The 22,328-nt window shown below is 43.3% G+C and overlaps 1 protein-coding gene across 1 annotated transcript; it reads right to left on the reverse strand.

The window, feature by feature from the left end:
* Window positions 1-12,716: 12,716 nt before the first annotated feature.
* On the reverse strand, window positions 12,717-21,700 carry LOC124696165. Its single transcript, XM_047228930.1, has 8 exons — window positions 21,440-21,700; window positions 21,262-21,324; window positions 20,175-20,789; window positions 19,374-19,508; window positions 17,154-17,237; window positions 16,390-16,446; window positions 16,165-16,251; window positions 12,717-13,175 (listed from the first exon to the last, which is right to left on the reverse strand). The coding sequence occupies exons 1-8, from the start codon at window positions 21,698-21,700 to the stop codon at window positions 13,119-13,121; spliced, it is 1,359 nt and encodes a 452-aa protein (XP_047084886.1). The 3' UTR covers window positions 12,717-13,118.
* Between the last annotated feature and the right edge of the window lie 628 nt (window positions 21,701-22,328).

Here is a 22,328-nt window from a genome sequence, read left to right on the forward strand (position 1 = left end):
GGGCTACGAACCCTACTCCCCCGGTGACAAAAAATCCATTACTACTGCTGTATCTCTTCACATAGAAGATCTTTTTCCACAGTCCGAAGTGAGGTTTGATACCCAAAAACGCCTCGCAAAGGGTGATGAACACAGCAACGTGGAGGATTGAGTTGGGAGTGAGTTGCCATAATTGGATTTCGTAAGTTCGCAAGATATGGAGGAGGAATTCATGAGCGGGAAGCGAAAGACCTCGGTACAGGAATGATAAGAACATCACGGTAAAGCCAGCAAGGGGATTAGGCCGAGAAATCGCACCTGGAAAGATCACATTCCCCTCGTCGGAGGAGATTAATCCGAGGCTTCGGGACCTCTTTTCATCACGCTTGGTGACGGTCGACGCTACCCAATCTCCGGGTTTGTCCACCGAGCTTGGCGGCGCTGGCGGCGCCGGAGTTGGGAGAGGAGCGCTCGGGGCGCTTCCCTTCGGAAGAGTCGAGGAAGATTTGGCGGCGGCGCCTCCGCTAGTAGAACTGGCGGCGGCAGTAACGCCCTTCTTCTTCACCATTGTGATCCGGGGAAAATCAGAAAAATAGTGGTGGCGGCGCAGCAGCAGCGAAGGGAGGAAGAAGGAGGAGAACGAAGGGATGCGACGGAAAATAAGGAAGAGGATTAGGGATTTTTTCGCCCCTTGGAGATTTTAAGGGGGACTTGAGAATTGAGTGGGTCACGTGTCGTTGCCTCCGATCCGTTCAGAAATTTTTTCTGTTGAAGGTTGCATAAATCGAGGAGACACCTTGGTGACTGTGCGTAAAGGGCCAGAAAAAAATAGGCCTAGCCGGTTACGTCCTGTCCGTCAGAATCAAGGTGTCAGTAGAGCGTCATCAATGACGTCATGAAAAAAACTGGAAGCATTCGAAGGAAAAATAAAAAGTTATCGGATGAAAGATTTAAGTCTAGGCACAGACTGTGAAGCATCCGCACTTAGACTCGGGGGCTACTCCCATCGGAGCGCTGACGCGCACCCGATAAAATGAAGACTTGAAGAAAGGGACAATTGTTCGACTCGAGTCTGCGCTCGGTTACAAGCACCCGTGCCCAGACTCGGGGGCTACTCCCATCGGGAGCGCTGACGCGCACCCGGCAAAACTTTTTTGCACTCCAGGATCATGCCCGGGGACTTGATTCTGTGTAGGGTAACGTTGTTTTGCCATCGGCAGTTAACCAACAAAAGTTGGGCATGTTACTTATCATCCCTTGCATGAGGAGAATATATCGGATGACCTACGAAGACCTGCAGACAAACTTCGACAGATAAAAATGTTCGAGTGGTACAACTTGAGTCTACGCACGGATTGCAAGCATCCGTACCTAGACTCGGGGGCTACTCCCATCGGGAGCGCTGATGCGCACCCGACAGAAGAAGATGATGCAGATTCAAGAACAATCAAGGAGAAGAACCTTGGGAGGGGGCATGCTTTAGTCTCTACCCGAACTACCTTCGGCTAGACACTCGGGGGCTACTGACGTGGGCATTACCCTTCGGGTAACCAATGTTACCCTACCCTATATTTCCTAGTTGGGGGCCCATGAAGACAGTCGGTGGCAAGGTGGGCCGATAGGATGATGCAACGGAAGATACCTTGGAGTACAAGATGCAGAAGGAGCCGAACAAGGAAAGTCTAGAGATAGATCTACTGTAAACCTAGTCGTACTCGACTAGGCCTCTTGAGACCTGGCCTCCTATATAAAGGCCAGGAGAGGGGCTGTCGAGGGATATACCCAATCTTAGCGATCTTAGCCATCAGAAGCCTAAAGCTAGGTTACCTTAGCGCTTAGCCAACTCGACGAGATCTCAGCCGAACAATTCGGCACCCCATTGTACCCTATTATCATCATAATCAAGAACAGACAGGCAGGGCGTAAGGGTTTTACCTCATCGAGGGCCCCGAACCTGGGTAAATCGCTCTCGCCGCTTGTTTGTGAACCGATGTCTCGTGTCAGCTTGCAGGATTCCACCAACCCTAAGCCCCTATCGGAGGGCATTGCCGAGGAGCACCCTCGACATCCGCCGTGCCCGCACCTGCTTCTCGCTGCCGACGACGACGACGCTCCACCGTCCGATCCTCGTCTGATCCAACGTCTCCCAGCTCTGCGTACTGATTCGGTAAGTAACACCCGCTGACGAGTGGCCCCCACCCTGTCAGGCAGCCCACGCGTGCTGGACGCGTGGTGGGCTGGCCTGTGCGTTTTTAAACAGTTTGGGCCCAGTTAGTTTTCCCGCCGGCCCATTTATTTCAAATTCGATTTTCTGGTTTAATTCAAAATAGCTTACTGGTTCCATTTTCAAAATTGAATAGATTCAAATCCACTGGGCCAAATTTGATGAATTTGGTATTGTTGGAAAGCTTATGAAAAGCTCTATCCAACCCCAATGGTCTCACCCTTAGTTTCTTTGAAGAATTAATGTGACAAAAATAACAAGGCAGGGACTTTTGTAACTTCAAACAATTATTAAAAATCAACCCTATGTGATTTTGAGTTGATTCCAACTCTCATAAATCACATTTCACACACTCTACATGTTTATGTAAAAACATCACATAGTTGTTTGTATGATCATGGACTAGAGCAAAATAATGGCTATGTGGCTATTTCTAGTTCATTTAAATCATCCAAAATTATTTCTCAAATAGTATGAGAGGTTCCCTCTCATTTAAATCATGGTCCTAAGCAATTCAAAGTGAGGTGTTGACTTGGTCTATATAATCTCATAATGGATTGCTTAAAGACATTAAATTGTTGTAAGATTAAGGTTTAAATTGTATGAGGATAGTACCTCATTTAAATCATTCTTCCCAAATAATATATATGAAGTGTTGACCTTGATCAACATGAATTCATACCTTATTATTATTTGAGGAAATTACATTGTAAAAAGATTCAATGAGAGGAAATTATTTCTCTCTTACAAGTTTTCTTAACACACAAGCCAAACCCCTTTGTGATTAGTGTTGTGATGATAGAATAGCTTGAGTGAACCATGTGTGTGATTAGTATAGCCTTAAGACTTGCTTGGTGATTGTATACTTCGTATTCGATTGTAGACGCTAGTACCGAGGAGTACCAGGAGGAGGAGGTTGATGGCGTGTATTTCACACGTTCGTTGGGCCACCCCAAGAGGAAGGTATGATGAGCACAGCAGCAAGTTTTCCCTCAGAAAGAAACCAAGGTTTATCGAACCAGGAGGAGCCAAGAAGCACGTTGAAGGTTGATGGCGGCGGGATGTAGTGCGGCGCAAACCAGAGATTCCGGCGCCAACGTGGAACCTGCACAACACAACCAAACTACTTTGCCCCAACGAAACAGTGAGGTTGTCAATCTCACCGGCTTGCTGTAACAGAGGATTAACCGTATTGTGTGGAAGATGATTGTTTGCAGAGAAAACAGTAAAACGAGTATTGCAGTTGATTGTATTTCAGTAAAGAGAATTGGACCGGGGTCCACAGTTCACTAGAGGTGTCTCTCCCATAAGACGAACAGCATGTTGGGTGAACAAATTACAGTTGGGCAATTGACAAATAAAGAGAGCATGACAATGCACATACATATCATGATGAGTATAGTGAGATTTAATTGGGCATTACGACAAAGTACATAGACCGCCATCCAACTGCATCTATGCCTAAAAAGTCCACCTTCGAGGTTATCATCCGAACCCCTCCAGTATTAAGTTGCAAGCAACGGACAATTGCATTAAGTATGGTGCGTAATGTAATCAACAACTACATCCTTAGACATAGCATCAATGTTTTATCCCTAGTGGCAACAGCACAACACAACCTTAGAACTTTCTCGTCACTTGTCCCGGTGTCAATGCAGGCATGAACCCACTATCGAGCATAAGTACTCCCTCTTGGAGTTACAAGCATCTACTTGGCCAGAGCATCTACTAGTAACGGAGAGCATGCAAGATCATAAACAACACATAAGCATAACTTTGATAATCAACATAACAAGTATTCTCTATTCATCGGATCCCAACAAACGCAACATATAGAATTACATATAGATGATCTTGATCATGATAGGCAGCTCACAAGATCCGACAATGATAGCACAATGGGGAGAAGACAACCATCTATCTACTGCTATGGACCCATAGTCCAGGGGTAGACTACTCACTCATCACACCGGAGGCGACCATGGCGGCATAGAGTCCTCCGGGAGATGATTCCCCTCTCCGGCAGGGTGCCGGAGGCGATCTCCAGGATCCCCCGAGATGGGATCGGCGGTGACGGCGTCTCAGTAATGTTTTCCGTATCGTGGCTCTCGGTACTGGGGGTTTCGCGACGGAGGCTTTAAGTAGGCGGAAGGGCAACGCGGGGGGCCACACGAGGGGCCCACTTCATAGGTCGGCGCGGCCAGGGCCTGGGCCGCGCCGCCCTAGTGTGGCGGCGCCTCGTGGCCCCACTTCGACTCCCCTTCGGTCTTCTGGAAGCTTCGTGGCAAAATAGGACCCTGGGCGTTGATTTCGTCCAATTCCGAGAATATTTCGTTACTAGGATTTCTGAAACCAAAAACAGCAGAAAACAACAGAATTGGCTCTTCGGCATCTTGTTAATAGGTTAGTTCCAGAAAATGCACGAATATGACATAAAGTGTGCATAAAACATGTAGATATCATCAATAATGTGGCATGGAACATAAGAAATTATCGATACGTCAGAGACGTATCAGAGGTCTACTTCCAGGAAGAAGAAGACCACTTTGATCAGTACACCAACCAAGGAAAGCTAATATTCTTGCAAGCTACCTTAGTGCAAAGCTCTCCTTGAGCAAGGCACCATTGCCCTATTAACTTATGTTTCATTTTACAAATCCTAGTTTTATCTCTCAAAGCTTTACTTTGCTTTACAAGATTACTTTTGATAGTTAACTTGAGTCTAGTTGGGAAGTAGTGCAAGAATATCAAAGTTAGCCTAGAAAGCTACAAGCTAGTTAGCACACCTCAAGCTTAGTGGCTAGTGCTAAATTAAAAATGACTACTCTAGCTGGGAACTTGTGAAACTTTTGAATCTTGAAAACTTTGGAATGATGAGTTATTCCATTGAAGGATTTTGAAGGTGAATGTGACTTGAATGATATGGTGTTTTTGATGAAAACTGATGATTGGGTTCAGATGCGATACCCTTCCAATTCTTAAGTACCCCCACAATACCTGATTATGGGTAAGGCTTTAGCTAGAAATTTATGTGTCTTAGTATGGGTTCCCTCTGAACAAGCGTCATAGAGGTTATGCCGAGGCTGCCTCCGTTGAAAGTGAAATGACGTGAACCGAGGTGAATGTACGACCCAAGCCCTGTGCAGTTCCCGGGATAACAGTTGGCTATCACCGGGAGGCCGAGGTCATGGGGAGAGGTGCCTATACGGTGTGTAAGTGAAAGGTTAATGGTTGATGATCCGCATACTCAGTTATGATTATTCAAGGTTATCCTTGACGGATGTAATCAAATGTTGTGGCACAAGTGTGCAACCTCTGCAGAGTGTAAACCTATTCGAATAGCCGCGTCCGCGGTCATGGACAGTTGGAAAGGCCATATTGTTCCGTCATCAGAACTTTTACAAAAGGGTGACTTGTGGTTTTGAACTTGAAAGGTGACGTTGATGTGAATCACAACAGAGTTGTGGGAATGACACTAATGTTCCCACTTGAGTTAGTTAGAATATGAGGAGTCTTTTACCAAAATGTTTATGAACTAAAATTGGCTTTATGCAAATAACCTAGAGCTTAGCATACCTTCCCTCAAACTGTTAGTGCTTACATTAGTATTAGTTTGCGAGTACTTGAAAGTACTCACGGCTGTGTCCCTGGCTATTCAAATGGCCAGACTATGAAGCTGAACAGCAGTATGAAGATGACGGCCAGCAGGACGTCTACGACAACTAGGAGCTTCTCCTGACGTCAAGCGTTGCCTGTGGAATAGATAGTCCACTACTACTTCGCTTCCGCTACGTATTATGTAATGATCCTTAGATCAAGTGTTGTAATGAGACTGGATCATGTGATCCTTTTTATGTAATGACTACTATGGTATTGTAATGAATGATGACGCTATGATATTCAACTGTTATGTCTCGCAAAAATAATCTTCCTGGAATTGCGATGTATGGCATAATAGGCATCTGGACTTAAAAATCTGGGTGTTGACAGGGCCCTATACCTCCTTTGCAAGTTTGACTCCGCTTTTACATGCCATGTTGCATTGTCACGGTTTTTTCTCCTGTGCCAATTCAGCATTCTAATCAACTTTTGCTAAGAGCATATCCAACAGGCGGGGCAAAATTCGCGCGCGCAAAAAAAACTGCCTGTTTCGTGCGCGTGGGTGCCCGCGCGAACCTCTAGCGAACGCGCGAAAAAGGCGCGCTAAATTTTTACCGCACCTGCACTTTTGCGCTATCCCGCGCGGGAAAGTTGCCGCTTCGGCTGGCGCGCGCGCTATAAAACATCACGCGGGCGCGAACCCAACCGTCATGAACTTTCAATCTTCGCCGCGTGTTGCTTCTCCTCCACCTCCCTCCTCTCACCGCTCTGCCTCCCACGCCGCGCCCGCACTGACGCTCCGTCTCCGACGACCATGCCTCCGCGCCGCCGCTCCTCCTCCGGCTACCGCAGCGTCCGCGCGCGGCCGAGCGGACGCTTCGACGCCGAGATCCGCTCGAGCGAGGAGCGCATCCGCCTCGGCACCTTCGACACGGTGCACGAGGCGGCGCGCGCCTACGACGCCGTCGCCTGGCGCCTCGGCCGCCCCCGTCGCCACATGAATTTCGACGATGTTTGGACGCGCGAGCAGGCGGAGATGCTCGCGCCGCCATCGCCGGTCGTCACGAGTGAGCAGCAGTGGCGCAACCGCGAGCTCGAGCAGCGCATGCGCATCGCGGAGCAGGACGAGCGCCTCCGCCTCGAGTGGGCGCGCGCGTTCCCGGAGGACGTCGCCGCGATGGAGGCATTCTATGCGCAGAAGAAGGAGCAGAAGGCGAAGAGGGCGACGAAGAAGAAGGCCCACCGCGAGAAGCGCCGGGCTGAGTCGGCGGCGAGGAAGGCGGAGAGGGAGAAGAAGGCGGCGCGGAGGGCGAGGAGGGCGGAGGAGAAGAAGAACGGCGTCGGGCAGTCGATGAACAACGCATCCGTAGGTAGTTGTTAGTTGTATCTGGAGGAGCTCCGTATGCAAGACAGCGCATTGCAGTAGTGTTATTCGTAGGTAGTCATTAGTTGTATCTGGAGGAGCTCCGTATACAAGACAGCGCATTGCAGTAGTGCACTTGTGAATTGAGGTGAAGCCTCACAAACCTGTGCAATCTTTCTTGGCCATGAAGTAATTGTCGTACTCCCTGACGTCGTAGACAATCTTCAAGAACAGCTCCTTGTTCATCCTAAACCGGCGCTGAAATTCCTTCGGCGAATGTCGTCGTTGAAGTAGTCGGCATCAAGCAGCATTGCGCTGGCTTGACGATGCCGGTTGATGTTCCTCCTCTTGCCTGGCTTTGAGCCGCCGCGCCGAGGCACGACGAAGAAAGGTTGGCGAACCTGCAGCATGCTCGTCAGAATCAGATGTTGATGTTGCCGCTGGACAGCCTCAGCGTTCTGCTCCTCTGTGAACAGCTGCACCATCATCTTGTCGTCGCTGTCCATCGTGGCAATCGTACGAACACCTTGCGGGCGGGGCAGTTGTGCCACGGTGGCGACGAGCTCTGTTCCGGGCGAAACAACGGCCGCCGGTCGAGGGGGTGGCGGCCGTGTCAATGGACGGTGGTTCCTAGACAAGCGGCGGTGTCTATTGCAAGCTGGGGGCGCGGCGGTGACGGCGACGGTGGCGATCTAGAGGGGTGGGAGTCGGCTCGGGCGTGGGTAGGAGGTGGGGAAATCGGTGCCTATGGTTGCTAGGCGGAGCCCACGCTCGTTTTCTGACGTGCCGCGAGGCGGCGACGCGCCCGATTCGCGCCCTACGCGAAGGGGCCGGCACAGGGATGCCGGCGATTCTATTGGGCTCAAAAACTAGCCGGCGCCGTTTGGAGCGCACCGGTGCGAGCCCAAAAACCACGCCGGCCCCCAAATCGCTATCGGGGCCACTATGGGGGGCGCTGGTGGAGATGCTCCCGCTCACCGGCGGTCCGCCGTGCATCCACCCTGGAGAAGGACGCCAACCTCTTCCTCCACACGACGCCGCCGTCCCCGCGACAAGGAGGAGGGCCAGCCTATTGCGAGCTGAAGTGAACGCAGGAGCATCTTCCTTCAAGGGTCGCCACCGTGCCGCACTAAAAGGCCTAGGCATGGACCAAGGTTTATGTTTGAGAATTCACTAGCTCCTATCTATCCAACATAGCATCTAAAGTTTCCTAGCTGTTGCTGACTTGCTGTGAGATTGGATTGGTGTTATAGATTGCTTTCTGTACATGATTGTCCCACACGTGATTGCTAATATCATTTATGCATTGCTAGTTGGCATTCCCGATACCATTGGATTTGTTTGCAAAGAATGGTTCAATCTTGGGTTTCATATATAAGCTCCTCAAGAAAAATTTAAAAAATTCTGTTTACACCGCACTATACCATACCATACAAGCATTGAGTACTCGATCATGCCAATCAGTATTATATTCTAGTGCAACACTTAACTTGTTTTCTCACCATAGTTAAGTTTCTTTCAGTATAGAACTAAAATTGATTGTCCAAATTAGCCTGAGCTGCATTCTGATTTTCTAGAGGGCAGAATTGTTTTGCTTTTATTCACTGCCTTTTTTTTAATTAAGTTGATGATTACACATCAATTCATTACCCTCCTACATAAAACAACTTCCTATTAAGCTTTCTCCATGCAACCATGTTTTTCTAGTCTAAGTTGCATTTTTTGATCCAACTTTCATAATTAAGTTGATTTTATCAACGTAGGTAAGTTACTTGCAACTTGCAATTAAGTTGGTAGGCTATAATCCACCTTTCATAATTAAGTTGATTTTTGTCAACATATGTAAATTACTTGCACCATGATATTAAGTTGATTTGCCTACGTGGTAAAGTACTACGTACCCTCTAATTAAGTTGATTACACAACCACACATTACCCTCTTACAAAAAACAATTCCCTTTTGATGATTTGACGTTGGTATTGTTTCTAGTTGCATACATCCTCACAAGGTTTACAACTGGAGGAGAAATAGTTGTTGCACATATAGGCTTGTTCTTATTATGTGTCTTTGAAGTGCAGCCATCTAGTGTTGAGCTGCTTTCAGCATTTATGCACATGTGTGTCATGCAAGATATACGAAAAGTAGAACTTTTATGCATTTATTTGACAACCAAACAAATCACTGAACTCCTTGTATTGGGTGCAGTTTTTCAGGTTTATGTATCAAAGGGAAGCATTACCAGTGTGTGGCTGTCAGCATGAGCAATAGGAAATTGCTATCCTAGGACAACACTATGTACAAAACATAAGCAACCATGGTCTTTTTCTCTATCTGCTAGCATAAACTGTACCTAAGAACAAGGGGTTAGTGTATTTTGCACACTATGAGGTGTCGCAGCAAGTGATCTTTTCATTTTAAGTTTCTCGTATTCCAGTACCCGTAATACTTTTGCCCACAGAACTATCCGTGAACCTTAATATATGTTTAAACCTGGGAAGTGTTCTTGTTAAGTATCATTACTTCTTTCCATCGAAATGGAACCCGGCCATTCACTTGCTTGTTACTAGTGTCCATGCACCCAGTGAACATGTGAATCTGACTTAGCTGCTGCAGGGGACTTGCTTTTTTCTTCGACGACAATGGTTTGGGATTTTTCACACATATATAACCCCTAAGTTGTACCATGCTTGTTTTTTTCCTCTACTTACACCTCCATTTCGTATAATACAAGTAAGCTGGATGCAGTGATTGGCTATATGCATAGCAAGTTGAGCAACGGTGTTCCTATTTTTTGTTTGCAGACGCATGGGTCCATGCACCCGGTGTTGAGTTCCTCTTTTTTGCCGTCTCACTAAGTTATTTTTCATGAACTAAGTTGTTTATATGCATATAACTAAGTTGGTATCAGGGATTTCCTTCCAATGTGCCCATATATGTAATAAGTTGTTCGCCACGTTGTTTTCAGGTTTGTTCTTTGTTGTATTCAACTGGGGTATCTGAATCCAACTAAATTTGTTGCACATATTTGTGCACGTGTATTCCAAAACGAACTTTGACTGTAAAAATTGAGCAATAAAATCTTGATTATATTATATGTAAATAGTATCGTTGGATTCGTATTGAAAAGCACTTTCTAATGATATTAATTTCATACAAACAATTTTTATATATTTGAAATAATTTTTGGTCAAACAAAAAGCACGAAAAACGAGAATCCCTTATTCTTTGAAACGGAGGGAGTATAGGGGTTCTCCTTCATGGATCTAAACTAGAGTTATTTTATGACCTAGGGGGTTAATGAGAGGGGACATGGAGGGAAAGAAGATGGTATTGATTTCGTAGAGAACTTCAAGTTTTGTGATTTTCTGCCTTGATCTTTTTCTGCTGACAGTCAATCAAGAAACTAGGTATCCATGGGGATCCTGGGGGAGGAAAACAACTGTAATGGACTGACTTGCAGTAGAAGAGACCTGTGCCTAGGCAAAAGAGGGTGTAGGGTCCTAGGAGGAATACATCGGTAATGGACCCAACTTTCATGTAGTAGTAGTAGTATGGATCAGGGGGATCGGGCGGAGAAATGATCGTGGGTGTATTTATTAACTGGGTGAGTGCTGGGTGGAACAAAGTGGCACTTGAATGCTAGAATATGCAAAACAGCACCGGATGCTACCTAGCTTCGTCCAACTTTTTTGACAGTGCAAGCAAAGCGAATCTAAAAGCCACATTAGATAAAATTATACACCTGGTGTATAATTGAGATCACTTTTGAGACCACTTTATTTTAGTGGGCAAGACAAACGATCTATCATATTGCTTGCAAAAGAAAAATCAGAACATACGTGCCGTGGGATTGATTAAAGCCACATTAGATAAAATTCAAGAGATAAGGCAGGATGGTTGGGATGAGCTCCTAAAAGAAGTAAATGCCTTTTGTCTCAAATACAACATTGTAGTGCCAAATATGGAAGATACAAGAACTTCTAATTGTTGTTCAAGGACTTGGGGTGGCCAATTGGTAACTTATTATCATTATTTCAGAAATGAAATATTCAATGTGTTGCATGATTAGATTATTGTTGAGTTAAACAACCGCTTCGCTGAAAGATCTACCCAGTTGTTGAGATGCATAACTTGTCTTGATCCTAGGAATTCATTTGTCAGTTATAACGAAGATAAGTTAGTTGAGCTTGCTAATATGTATGTTGCTGACTTCTCTACATATGAAGTTGCTTTTGTCCTTAGAAACCAATTAGACTCAATCATCCTGGAAGCAAGAGTTGATCCTCATTTGATGAACTGTAATGATCTTGGTCATCTTGCCATGAAGATGGTTCTAGCTGATATGCACATAACTTTTCCCCTGGTTTATCGCCTTGTTGAGTTAGTATTGATTTTACCGGTTGCAACTGCAACAGTGGAAAGGGCATTTTCATCAATGAGCATTATCAAGACTGGGTGAGGAACAAGATGGGTGATGACTGGATGTATCATAGAATGGTCTTTTACATGGAGCGAGATATATTTGTTAGTATTGAAGAGTGGTTCCAAGGTTATCGCTCGCGCAAAGGCATTTTACCTCGTCCTAGAAGTAAGGTTTCATATTTCGCATCCATTATGAACTATTTGACATGGTTTTTATGTACTGATTGACATTTTCATTTTCATATTTGAAGGTTTAGGTTCTTCTACTATTGAAGATGTAGTTATGGGAGGCTCTCTTTTGGTAGCATCTTTTTTTATGTATGCTATATATGTTATATCTTACGTTCTGAGTTGAAACACCATTGAATGAAGTGTTTAAATTCGTGTTTGTTATCCAACTGAGCCTTGTATTCTCTTATGCCTTAGAACTGGGGTATTTTTCTTGAATTTTTTTGGGCCCTTGGTTTTTGGCCTGGGGCATCAACAATTCCTGGCTATGCCTCTGATTTTACACCTACACCATCTGATCTAGCTGTTTTTTTGCCCGCAAGTAGTGTATATGACACTTTTTTTACACCTACATCATCTGATCAAAATACTCTAAACTTCTAAAGATACTACTCCAAGGGGAAAGTTCCTGAACTTTATTGCGGGCAAAAATTAATTGAAAACGTAAACTTCAGGAAACCAGTAACTACACGTATATAGCATTTTCCCCGTCTCTTTTAGTTGACTTGGATTTAGTACAACTTTATACTAAATCTAACTCAATTAAATCATGCAAATGTACGTCTGGAACTGGAAAGGCATGGAAATGTTGTGCAGATTGATATCCTATCATGCCATCTCCGTGTGAAGGGCACATGTATGGCTGGATGCGTTCCTTTTCCCTCTTCATTTCATTGTTCCATCACACCGATAATCATTCCAATGGTGCGTTTTGGAAACTCAGTTATGATGTGAATAATAATATCAAGAGCCTAGGCAGACACTATAACTTTCAGACCCGCAGCAAATTAAAGAAGCAACCAGCTGAGTGTGATGCAGCGCAGGGTTGGGAACAGAGTAAATATCTATTTGACATCCTAGCCTGAAGTTTGAAGCAAAGTTAACATAACCCCATGAACCATGAAACCAGCGAAATTCACTAATATAATACGTGTCCAAGAAGAAGTATCCAGACACACGAACAATACCCGTACTAGCCATGTCAACTCATTCACCAGGCACGCCTAGATTAGTCGCACAACACAGAAAGATGACTGCGGTGCCGGAGGTTACAACTATTCCAAGATTAGAGGCAGATGTCAAAATACCAACGGCAGAGCTTCTGGCTCTGAAAGCATGAGTATGCACAGTTGGAAGATTTTATCACATGTTAAGCACATTAGAAAAGATACGAGCGCCTAAGCTAATGTCATCCCTGCCAATGATAGCTGCAAGGGTTCATCCCTCTTCTGGAGTTGTCGGCTTGATGATGTCTGGCTGACCACGTGATCTCGGTAGCTGCCTCTTAAGATGTGTCATTTCTAGACGACTTCATCTCTAGACGCAAACCATCTGGATCTGCAGGAATTACATTCAACCTGGAATATAAGGCAAAATCTGTGAGACAGTTACAGCAGAAATGCAGTAATTTCAAGCATATTAAACCCCTGAGCACAAAAGTTGCTGCCCTTTTCATAATGCTGCGAACTAAACCATCTGCAGTTCGGATCTACTATTTAGTCAAATGTTCTGAGAAGATTCTTTGAGTAACATAAACAAAATTACATTTTCTGTTAATTACAAAAATATACTTCCAAATAACATCGAAAATAATAACTTTTGTACTCCCTCCGATCCATATTACTTGATGCTAAAATGGATGTATCTACAACTAAAATGTGTCTAGATACATCTATATTAGCACGTCAAATCTATATTAGCGTCAAGCAATATTAATCGGAGGGAGTACTAGAAGTAGTTATTAGAGATTTCAACATAGTAGTGATTAACTGGTTTACATGTACGTAAGCTGTTCTAATTTTGTTACATACAACTACTCCTTATATGTAAAGTTCTGCCGTTATGTTACAGCATGACAACTTCTTACATCCTGTTTGTGTTTGTTTTACGGAGTATTAATTTTGGCTCACAATCAGATTACACCGTAACTTGACAACGTTAGTACATTACATGTGTTCAGCTCATGTGGACCGCAATCAGGTGTCATGTAATTCATCTGCTCCCTCCGCCACACAATATAAGACGTTTTGGCAAGCTGTACCACACAACACAAGACGTTTTGGCAAGCTAAAACAGCTTTGCCAAAACTAGTTTGCCAAAACGTCTTATTTGTGGGACAAAGGGAGTACATCACTGATTCACTATTCAAAAACGATACAGCCCCATGCCACCGGAATCAGAAACGGTTACCAGACAGAGCGAGTCGTTCCCATTCGATGTCTCTCATGCATACCCACTTCTATCCCACGATCCCCTCGATCTCTTTGGCTCGGCGGGACCGCGTCAGAGCTAGAGAAGCCATAGCCAGAAGCACAAGGAAACTGCAGCCCTCGCGGGCACGGGCAAGGACATCGCCTGAGAAGGCTGTGGATGCGGCCAGCAAAGAGGTGGATCTGTCTGGTGTCTGGTGGGTCCTGCCAAAACCCAACCACCACTGGTGTTTTATTTCCGAGTCAGATGAGCACGGGGATGGCTGGATTATGATTTTGGGCAATTTTGATCTGGATTACGGTGATGCAGATTTACTGCTCAGGAAGTCAGAAGCATTTTTCCCAATTGTGTTCTGAACCAAACAATGTACTCCCTCTGTCCCAAAAAAGCTGCTCAACTTTTTCTAGATACAGATGTATCCACACACTAAAAACATGTCCAGATACAATCGTATCTAGACAAACTTGAGCAGCTTTTTGGGGAAACGAGGAAGTACTATATACGCATACCGTTATATTGAAAAAGCAAACAAAGTTCAGTTTTTCTCATCCCACTTCACTACCAGCGTATTCTGATTCCATTATCGTTCCACTACGATCTTCGAACCAAGCACCTTAGTTATAAGAATGGTTGCATAAAAAAACTTATTGCTTTGTGATATTGCTATTTGGCGTTAGTTCGCAGATCAGTATCCCAATTGCCATTGTGATACTGGAATGCATTCTGCCCAGCATAACATTTACGGCAAAACTCAAATTAAAAATCAGTGTGCATGCATCTTATCAGTATGCAACTTCTGTCAAGGTTCGCCCCAAACACACTGATACGCTTAATTAGGATCGATGCACAGTTGCACACTGTTCCAGTCGTAACACACATTTCTACATCAGATCTAAGACATCCATAAGCATGCGTATGAATCCAAAACACACATAATGTGGATAGATACTTTTCCAGATATATCTTTTTTGATTAACACGCAAAATTTTAACTACTTTCTGATAAAATAATAAGACTAGCTTTAGGGGCAACCAATTGGTAAGTATAAGCACTAAAGGCGTACACGATGCTGAAAGCTCCCACACATTGTGGGGCCAGGGTAAGGGAATTTCTAGGCAGCCTTTACGTTGCTTTTTATTATGCAAGGAGGCTGATTCGAACAAATATAAACAATAAGGTCACCCAAACATAATCAACATGCTTCTCAGGACTGTTTCATCAGCTGAGTGGTTTACCTTGTTTTGGTTGGGAAGTGAGCTCTATTCGGTTATTATTTTTGCATGTATTGACTCTTTACGTTGAAAAATAAAGAAGCAAAGCACCCAGAAGGAAAAGAAAAACAAAGGTTCATAATCCACCTTATGAGAACACAGGTAACACCCTCATGTATTCTCAAATGATGATACAAGAACCTCCCTTATCTACTCTCTATTGTGACATACCAAACCCCCCATCTATTCCATAAGATTGTGTAAAGATGCAATCTTCATAACTTAAATCAGTCAAATAAACTGGACAGGCGACAACTAATGGAGGAAGTCCTAGATATTTCCCTTTATTGAAAAAAGAGAAGACATTTTCCACTTTTTTTTATTGAAGTGGAATTTCTAGCTATTTTCTCCTGATTAGAGTGTGAGCTTTAGGAAAGTTTCTGATTTCTAAATATAAAGATACAATATGCCATGTTGCAAACAAAGAGCATCAAACAAATCAGTTAGCAACAACAATAAACAAGGAACATGTTGGTGCAACTCAGCGCATGCAGATGGAGATTTGAAAGCACACAAATGCACCAACCAAGCAAGAGTTAAAAGGAGGACTAAACTTGCCAGGAAACATACACTAAGCCTCTACCGCAGTGGTGAAAGTTGCACGTCATTTTGTCTATTTAGCGACAACATATTACACATGTATGAATCTTGGAGATTCTTTCGAAATGCATAACACAGCACAAGTATGATTATTCAAAACCCTCTGACTCACCCTACAAGAAAATTAATTATCCCTAAAAGCAAATCTGTTATTTAACTTAAATGGCCAGATGGCTCAAGTAATGGGGAAAGTTCCAATGCGTACAACCAGAAACAAAAGAGTAAACGTTTTATTAACGCGAAAAAAAAGAACACTAAAAAATACCTCATAGCGATCTCCACGATTGGCATGTATGATATTGATTATGCCTACATTCTTTTCGTTGCAGCTTCTACATCGGGCTTCAGTCGGCTAGTTAAAACAATATAAAAAAAAAGTCAGAGAATCTGAAAGTAGACTTCGCCTGAAAATTGAGTACATGTACTTGATATTTTTTGTTATCTTGTCCAGGCTAATTAATATGAACTTAATACATATGATGCACAATACCTGCAATTGTGTTGATTCTTCATATTCATGTCCTATCTCTGCTGGCAACAACCCAGCCTGAAATGAACAAACAGGAATAATTTCTTCTGGTGCAATTAGCAACGTAAGTACTCATAGTGTAGGGATGGTAGGGAAGGTTGGCTGGGTAGAGAGGTAGTGAGGATAGACAGAGAATCTAGATGGCTAAGGATAGCAACTACTCCCTCTGCTCTAAAATTCTCCCTCCATCTAGATTCCAGAAAAGGATGTCTCAACTTTGTCTAGATTTGCATGTATCTACACACTGACACTCGTCTAGATACATGCATATTTAGACAAAGTTGAGACATCCTTTTCTGGATGGAGAGAGTAATTGAAGTTCTAGGTTTGTTCCCAAAGTGAACTTCTCTAAGTTGGACCAAATTTACTGGGAAACATGTCAATATCTATAACATCAGATCTATATAATACGAAAATATATTGTATGATGAATCAAATAAAAATAAATTACTATTGTAGATCTTGATATATTTTTCTGCAAACTTGATCAATCTTAAAGTAGTTTAACTTAGGACAAACATATAACTTCAATTATTCTGGAACGGAGGGAGTAAAATGGAAAGAGTTGATTTCTAGCTTGCCTCCTTCACTAAATAGAACCTTCAGTCTTTGCAACCATATCATATCAGTTAAAAAAGCTACCACCGAACTAACGATAGTCACTATTGTAAAGGAGAGCAGAAATGGTTCTAATGAGGACCAAAATAAAAATAAGATGATTAGACCTTAAGTTCCTCAGCTGACATCGTTAACAGAACTGGAGGACCAATCTCCTTGTTCATCAATCGCTTGCACAGTACAGAGCTTTTCTGTGTACAGAAATCAATGATATGTCAAGTTCTCAAATAATAAGAATATACATAAGTGTAAAACATGTGAGTTAAAAATGTCTAAGGACCCATCATAAACTGTTAAAGAGCATATCTGATATTGTAATTATGAAATGGTAGCATGGTAACTACAACAACAATAACAATAAAAAAGTGTCACAGAATTATAAAACATAATTTCAAACGACTAGAAATTTGCTGAGTTTGCAGCCTGAACGACTGGTTAGCAGTAAGAAACTTATTGCATGAAAAGATGCATTGCCTCACCCAAATGAAACAAAGGTAGTTGTCAAAAAAATCCTAAAATTGTATAGCGCAAAACTGTGAGTGCATTACATCTACAAGAGTGGACAGGAAAAAACAAAGATATCTGAAGCTTTGTAATCTCTATGGCTCTCTAAATCTACTATTAATCATTGTAAGATGGCCATATACAAATAGAATTTACTTTAGAAAATATCTGGAAACAATGACTAACTGGTTGGAAACCATACATAGTACTTTTTGTGCATTTTTTGAAAAAAAAATTGTGCTTTAATCAGAAGAAAATAGAAACAATTGGAGAATCCGTGCTTTGAAAGGGTGTAATGTAAGGTATTTGGTTGGAGGTCACAGATTGCCACAACTCTGATAAAAAGATATGCTAGGGTTTTCGGTTACTCCTAAAAACCGTGTCATTCACACATTTTTAAGCTTAGCTTGCCAAATTTGCGACTACATTTTTATTGGCCACAGTTAACAGTGGAATTCTAAGGAGTATGGAGGAGACTAGAAGGTGTAGAGGACGACCAAAGTTGACTTGGGCAGAGGCGGTAAAAAGAGACTTGAGGGATTGGAATGTACCTAAGGTCTTGGCTCTTGATAGGACTGCATGGAGATCAGCAATCCATGTGCCGGAATCTTAGTTTACTCTCTTTTTCCATCACTTTCTTGTTTTGGCTTCCTTTTTTTCTGCTGGGTTTCATATCTAGCCTATCCCAACTTGCTTGGGAAAAAGGCTTTGATGTTGTTGATGTTGTATTTTTATTGGCTACAATTCAGCCAAAAGTTTGGTATGCATAGGCATTAATAGGCTAACTACACTTTCTGTGGTGAATGAATCATCCATCACAATGTGGCAAGCTTTGGCAAGAAACTGTGTTTCTGAAAGGTGGGGCTCGGAGATTGTGCTATGCCAAACGTATGGTAGCGAACCAATCAAGCTGAAGTCGTAATCGAACAGCACCGTAGAATTATAAATCATTTTTAGCTGATAGAGTGGCATGGAAGGACTGCAATTAAGATGCCAGTTATTTTAGATTCGTGCCCTGATGAGGGTTTATTGATAACTCTGTAAGTTTTGTACAAAGAAAGCATGTTTAAATATGTAACTTTGTGGTACATGAAATGCAATGTTGTAAATGTGGTGAAAGCAAGTGGTGACTGGAATTACCATGGCTTGATAACCTAGGACCAGCAGAAAGTTAGCTGTTTGTGGTTGGTCAAACCATAGCAAGTTTTAGACAACAAAAAGAGAGTACAACAGAACAACATAGGAGTAATAGATACTGAGTCTAGTCGTCGACTAATATTGCAGGAACTGTTGATATACTCCCTCTGATACAAATTAATTGTCGCAGATTTAGGCAAAATGTTGCCCAAATCTTGTCTAGGTTCACTGAACCTGCAATAACTAATTTGGATCAGAGGCAGTAACAGATTTGGAAGCATCTTTATCTTTATATTTGTAGTGATGGGAATGAGAAGTGCCAAAATAGGAGTACAAGGCCAGCCAAATAATTAATAATACTGTTCAGTGGGACAAGATTCTAACTTGAACAATCTGAATTTTTAAATATTTCGTTTTCTCAATTTACACCCATCTCAGCTCTTAGGCTAGATCATCAATATATGTTGAAGCATTATGCGTGCCATGTTTGAGCACATACATGATGCTCGTGCATAGATATGCATATCGATACAACAAACTAGCAATGTTAATGGGATATCAGGCAACAAACATTTAAGTTCCATTATGCAGCAGTATAATGTAATGAGTTAACAGTACAATTATGCAAGGGATTTAGATGTTCCCAAGAAACATAAGCCGGATAGTGGCCATGGATAAAACCATACCTCGATATTGAACAACAATGATCTCATTTTCTGGTTGTACTTTTCAAATTCTGGATGAAAAGCTTCGTATGCTGATCTCTCTAAGGAGGCCACTATTGACACAACCTCCTTAGGTGCATAAGAATTTTCATTATCCTGGAAACAGAATATCATCACAAGGCGAATCATCTAACAAAGGAAGACAAGAGAATACATACAATGAATCAAAGGAACTAGAGTCGCACTATTTGACACCCAGGGTGATGAATAGTAGTTTACACCCTTACCCTGTTTCTTTGTAATTGTACCTGATTTTTAGGTCACGTAAATTTTTTCTTACGTCGTATGTCAAGAAGAATGTAAGAAAATTTAGGCATGACATAAATTCTTTGTTTAAGTGACATAACAAAAATATGAAGTAAAATACATATACCTATTTTCTTTTGTGGTTTTTACGTTGTTATGATCTCGTGTTTCTTAGGCCAATTATTCCATTGTGGGCATAACTATTTGTGTACCAAACATAAGCATTCGATCTAAACGACATAAAAAAAAAACTGGGTGCAAAATAAATTTCTTCTGCGCACTTATCTTTTCAGAATCGCAGGACACTTGTTTAGAGAACTTGTGGAAACAGAAAAAATAGTTACCAAGGCTCCAGAGAAACAGTGAAATGGGCAGTATATCTTCAAGGAGGAGCATTGTGAACAATATCCATTTGTTCATCAGAGTAATTATCATGGGGAGTAATAGGAAGGAGCGAAAAGTAGCCAGAAATCAAACTACTTTTGTGGATAAATTCAGAAGGCTAATACAACTTACATTTCTCGAATGAGGGAGCGCTAGAATAGATTTGACGTATTTCTCAAGCCAATGGTCACGATGCTTATTACCAGTAGCTCCTTTATATCTGAAAGGGGTGGCGTGATTCTTGAGATTATCATTCCCAGCTGTATCTTCTCTTATCAATTGCTCAGATCTGCCTGCACGAGCATCTCTTGGGACATCCTTAGGTTTGAGAGGTCCCTTCTTCCTGCCTCGTGTTGGTAAGTTATCAGATTTGCCAAGAGGTATATCTGGAGGATCACGATCAAGAAGCTCCCCAATACGGTCCATTGTTTTGAACACAAGGAGATCAATCTCCAGCTGATTATCATCATCATAGTCTGTGTCTGTCAGCTGATGAAACTTGTCCTCTTTGTGGTCATACACCTGTTGGACAATGAATCCAGGGTGTTCCTTTTTACTTGGCACCTGCTTGTGCTGAGGAATGAAATGGACGACGCAGGTGTGCATAACTGACTCTGCCCCCACATCATCAAGGTGAAAACTGTAGAATAACTCCCTCGGGTCACCTCCACCCTCTTTTAGAGCTTCTTCCGGTCTGTAAAACCACTGAGCAGTTACTTTTAAGCTTCCATCACTTTCATTTATCTCCTGTTGGGGGGTAAATAGTAAACTGTAATTAGTTTCGAGAAAGAATACTATACACCCAGCATCAGTTCATCAAAGAGCTGTTGAACAATTGAAGAAACAGCATTGAGAAGCAAACGGTGCAGAGAAGGCTAGAAGCCAAGAAGAAATGGCCTAACGCAAAACTGGGCCTAGATGGTCACAAACGAAGGGCCTGCCTACAAGGGTGGAACCAAGGGCAACATATCACTGTATCAGCAAGAAGGATTTGTCAACTAGGATTATTAGAAAAACAGTAGAGCAAATCTTGGTAAAACAGAACCAGTTTGAACATCCAAATTTCCTGTCATTTCTCTATGCGGAGAAAGATGCGTGAACCAAGCATCATGTAGTAATTGATACAGTACAAGGACTTAACACATGGTGAATGAACTAGTAGTATATTGAGACGTCGCAATTGAGTTACAAGACATGGGGTCCATAGTGAATGACAGACCTTGATGATGCCGACATAGGGTTTCTGGTCCTTTTCTTCAGGCGAGAACATGGCCGAGTCCTCCTGCACAATTCCCCCCACAGTTCACCCACCGGAAAGCGCAAAAGCCGAGAACAAGAGAAAAACAAAACCCTAGAAACCCTAGGAAGCTCAGCAAAGGAAGAGGGCGGCGGCTTACGAGCTTGTAGATGTTGCCCTCGTATTGGAAGGCGGCGTACTGCTTCTCGTCGCCAAGGACCTCCACGGGGTCCCCCACGGGCACCGCGACGGGACCGTCTTCGTCGTCCTCCTCCTCGTCATCCGCGTCCGCCTTCTCGCCGTTCCACTCCTCCTCGTCCTCGGGGGCTGCGGGCCTCCGCGGCGCCGGCGCGGCATTGCCGTGGTCGTCGTCGTCGTCGCTGCTGGCGTACTGCAGCACGGGCCGGCGGCGTTTCCCCATTTCCCGTGGCGGCCGATTCGGAGGGGCTGTGGAGGAAGTTGCGCAGTGTGGACCAGGGGGGACTAGGAGGAGGACTCGGGTCTCCGAACGGGGCTTCTAGAAGGAAACAAAAAAAGACCTACTGTACCTTAATGATTTGGTTGGTTTTATTACGACGGCAGTTTGCAGAGGATCAGGAGCTGACACTGACTTTCAATTCAAAGACGGTCCACGGATCGTGAAAAAGGCGCAATGCTTTGACTGCTAGGTCCATGTGGGCCGGCCGATGCTCACCGCTGGTTGGACCCGTAGCTTCCTTGGGCCGTCGTAATGATTACCCACCAGTTAATTGAGGACTGGTGAAATGGTCACCTTTCGACTCTCGTGGCATTTCCAGCACGGCGATGTATTTCATCGTCCGAAAATATTCGCGTGCGGTTCGTTTACGTTAGCTAAAATAGTCGAAATCGACCGCGTGATCGTTTGCATCGGGTGGCTCCAGTGGCATGACGCATTTTTTTCTCCGATTTCCATTTGTATAACATGAAAACATAATTTACATTATAAAACATGGAAAAAAAAAACTAAACGCATGCGCCTACTGGTTTTCCTCGTCGCTGTTGATCACGACGAGCTCCGGTACCACCCA

Source organism: Lolium rigidum, chromosome 3, assembly GCF_022539505.1.
Source record: "Lolium rigidum isolate FL_2022 chromosome 3, APGP_CSIRO_Lrig_0.1, whole genome shotgun sequence".
Classification (NCBI taxonomy): domain Eukaryota; kingdom Viridiplantae; phylum Streptophyta; class Magnoliopsida; order Poales; family Poaceae; genus Lolium; species Lolium rigidum.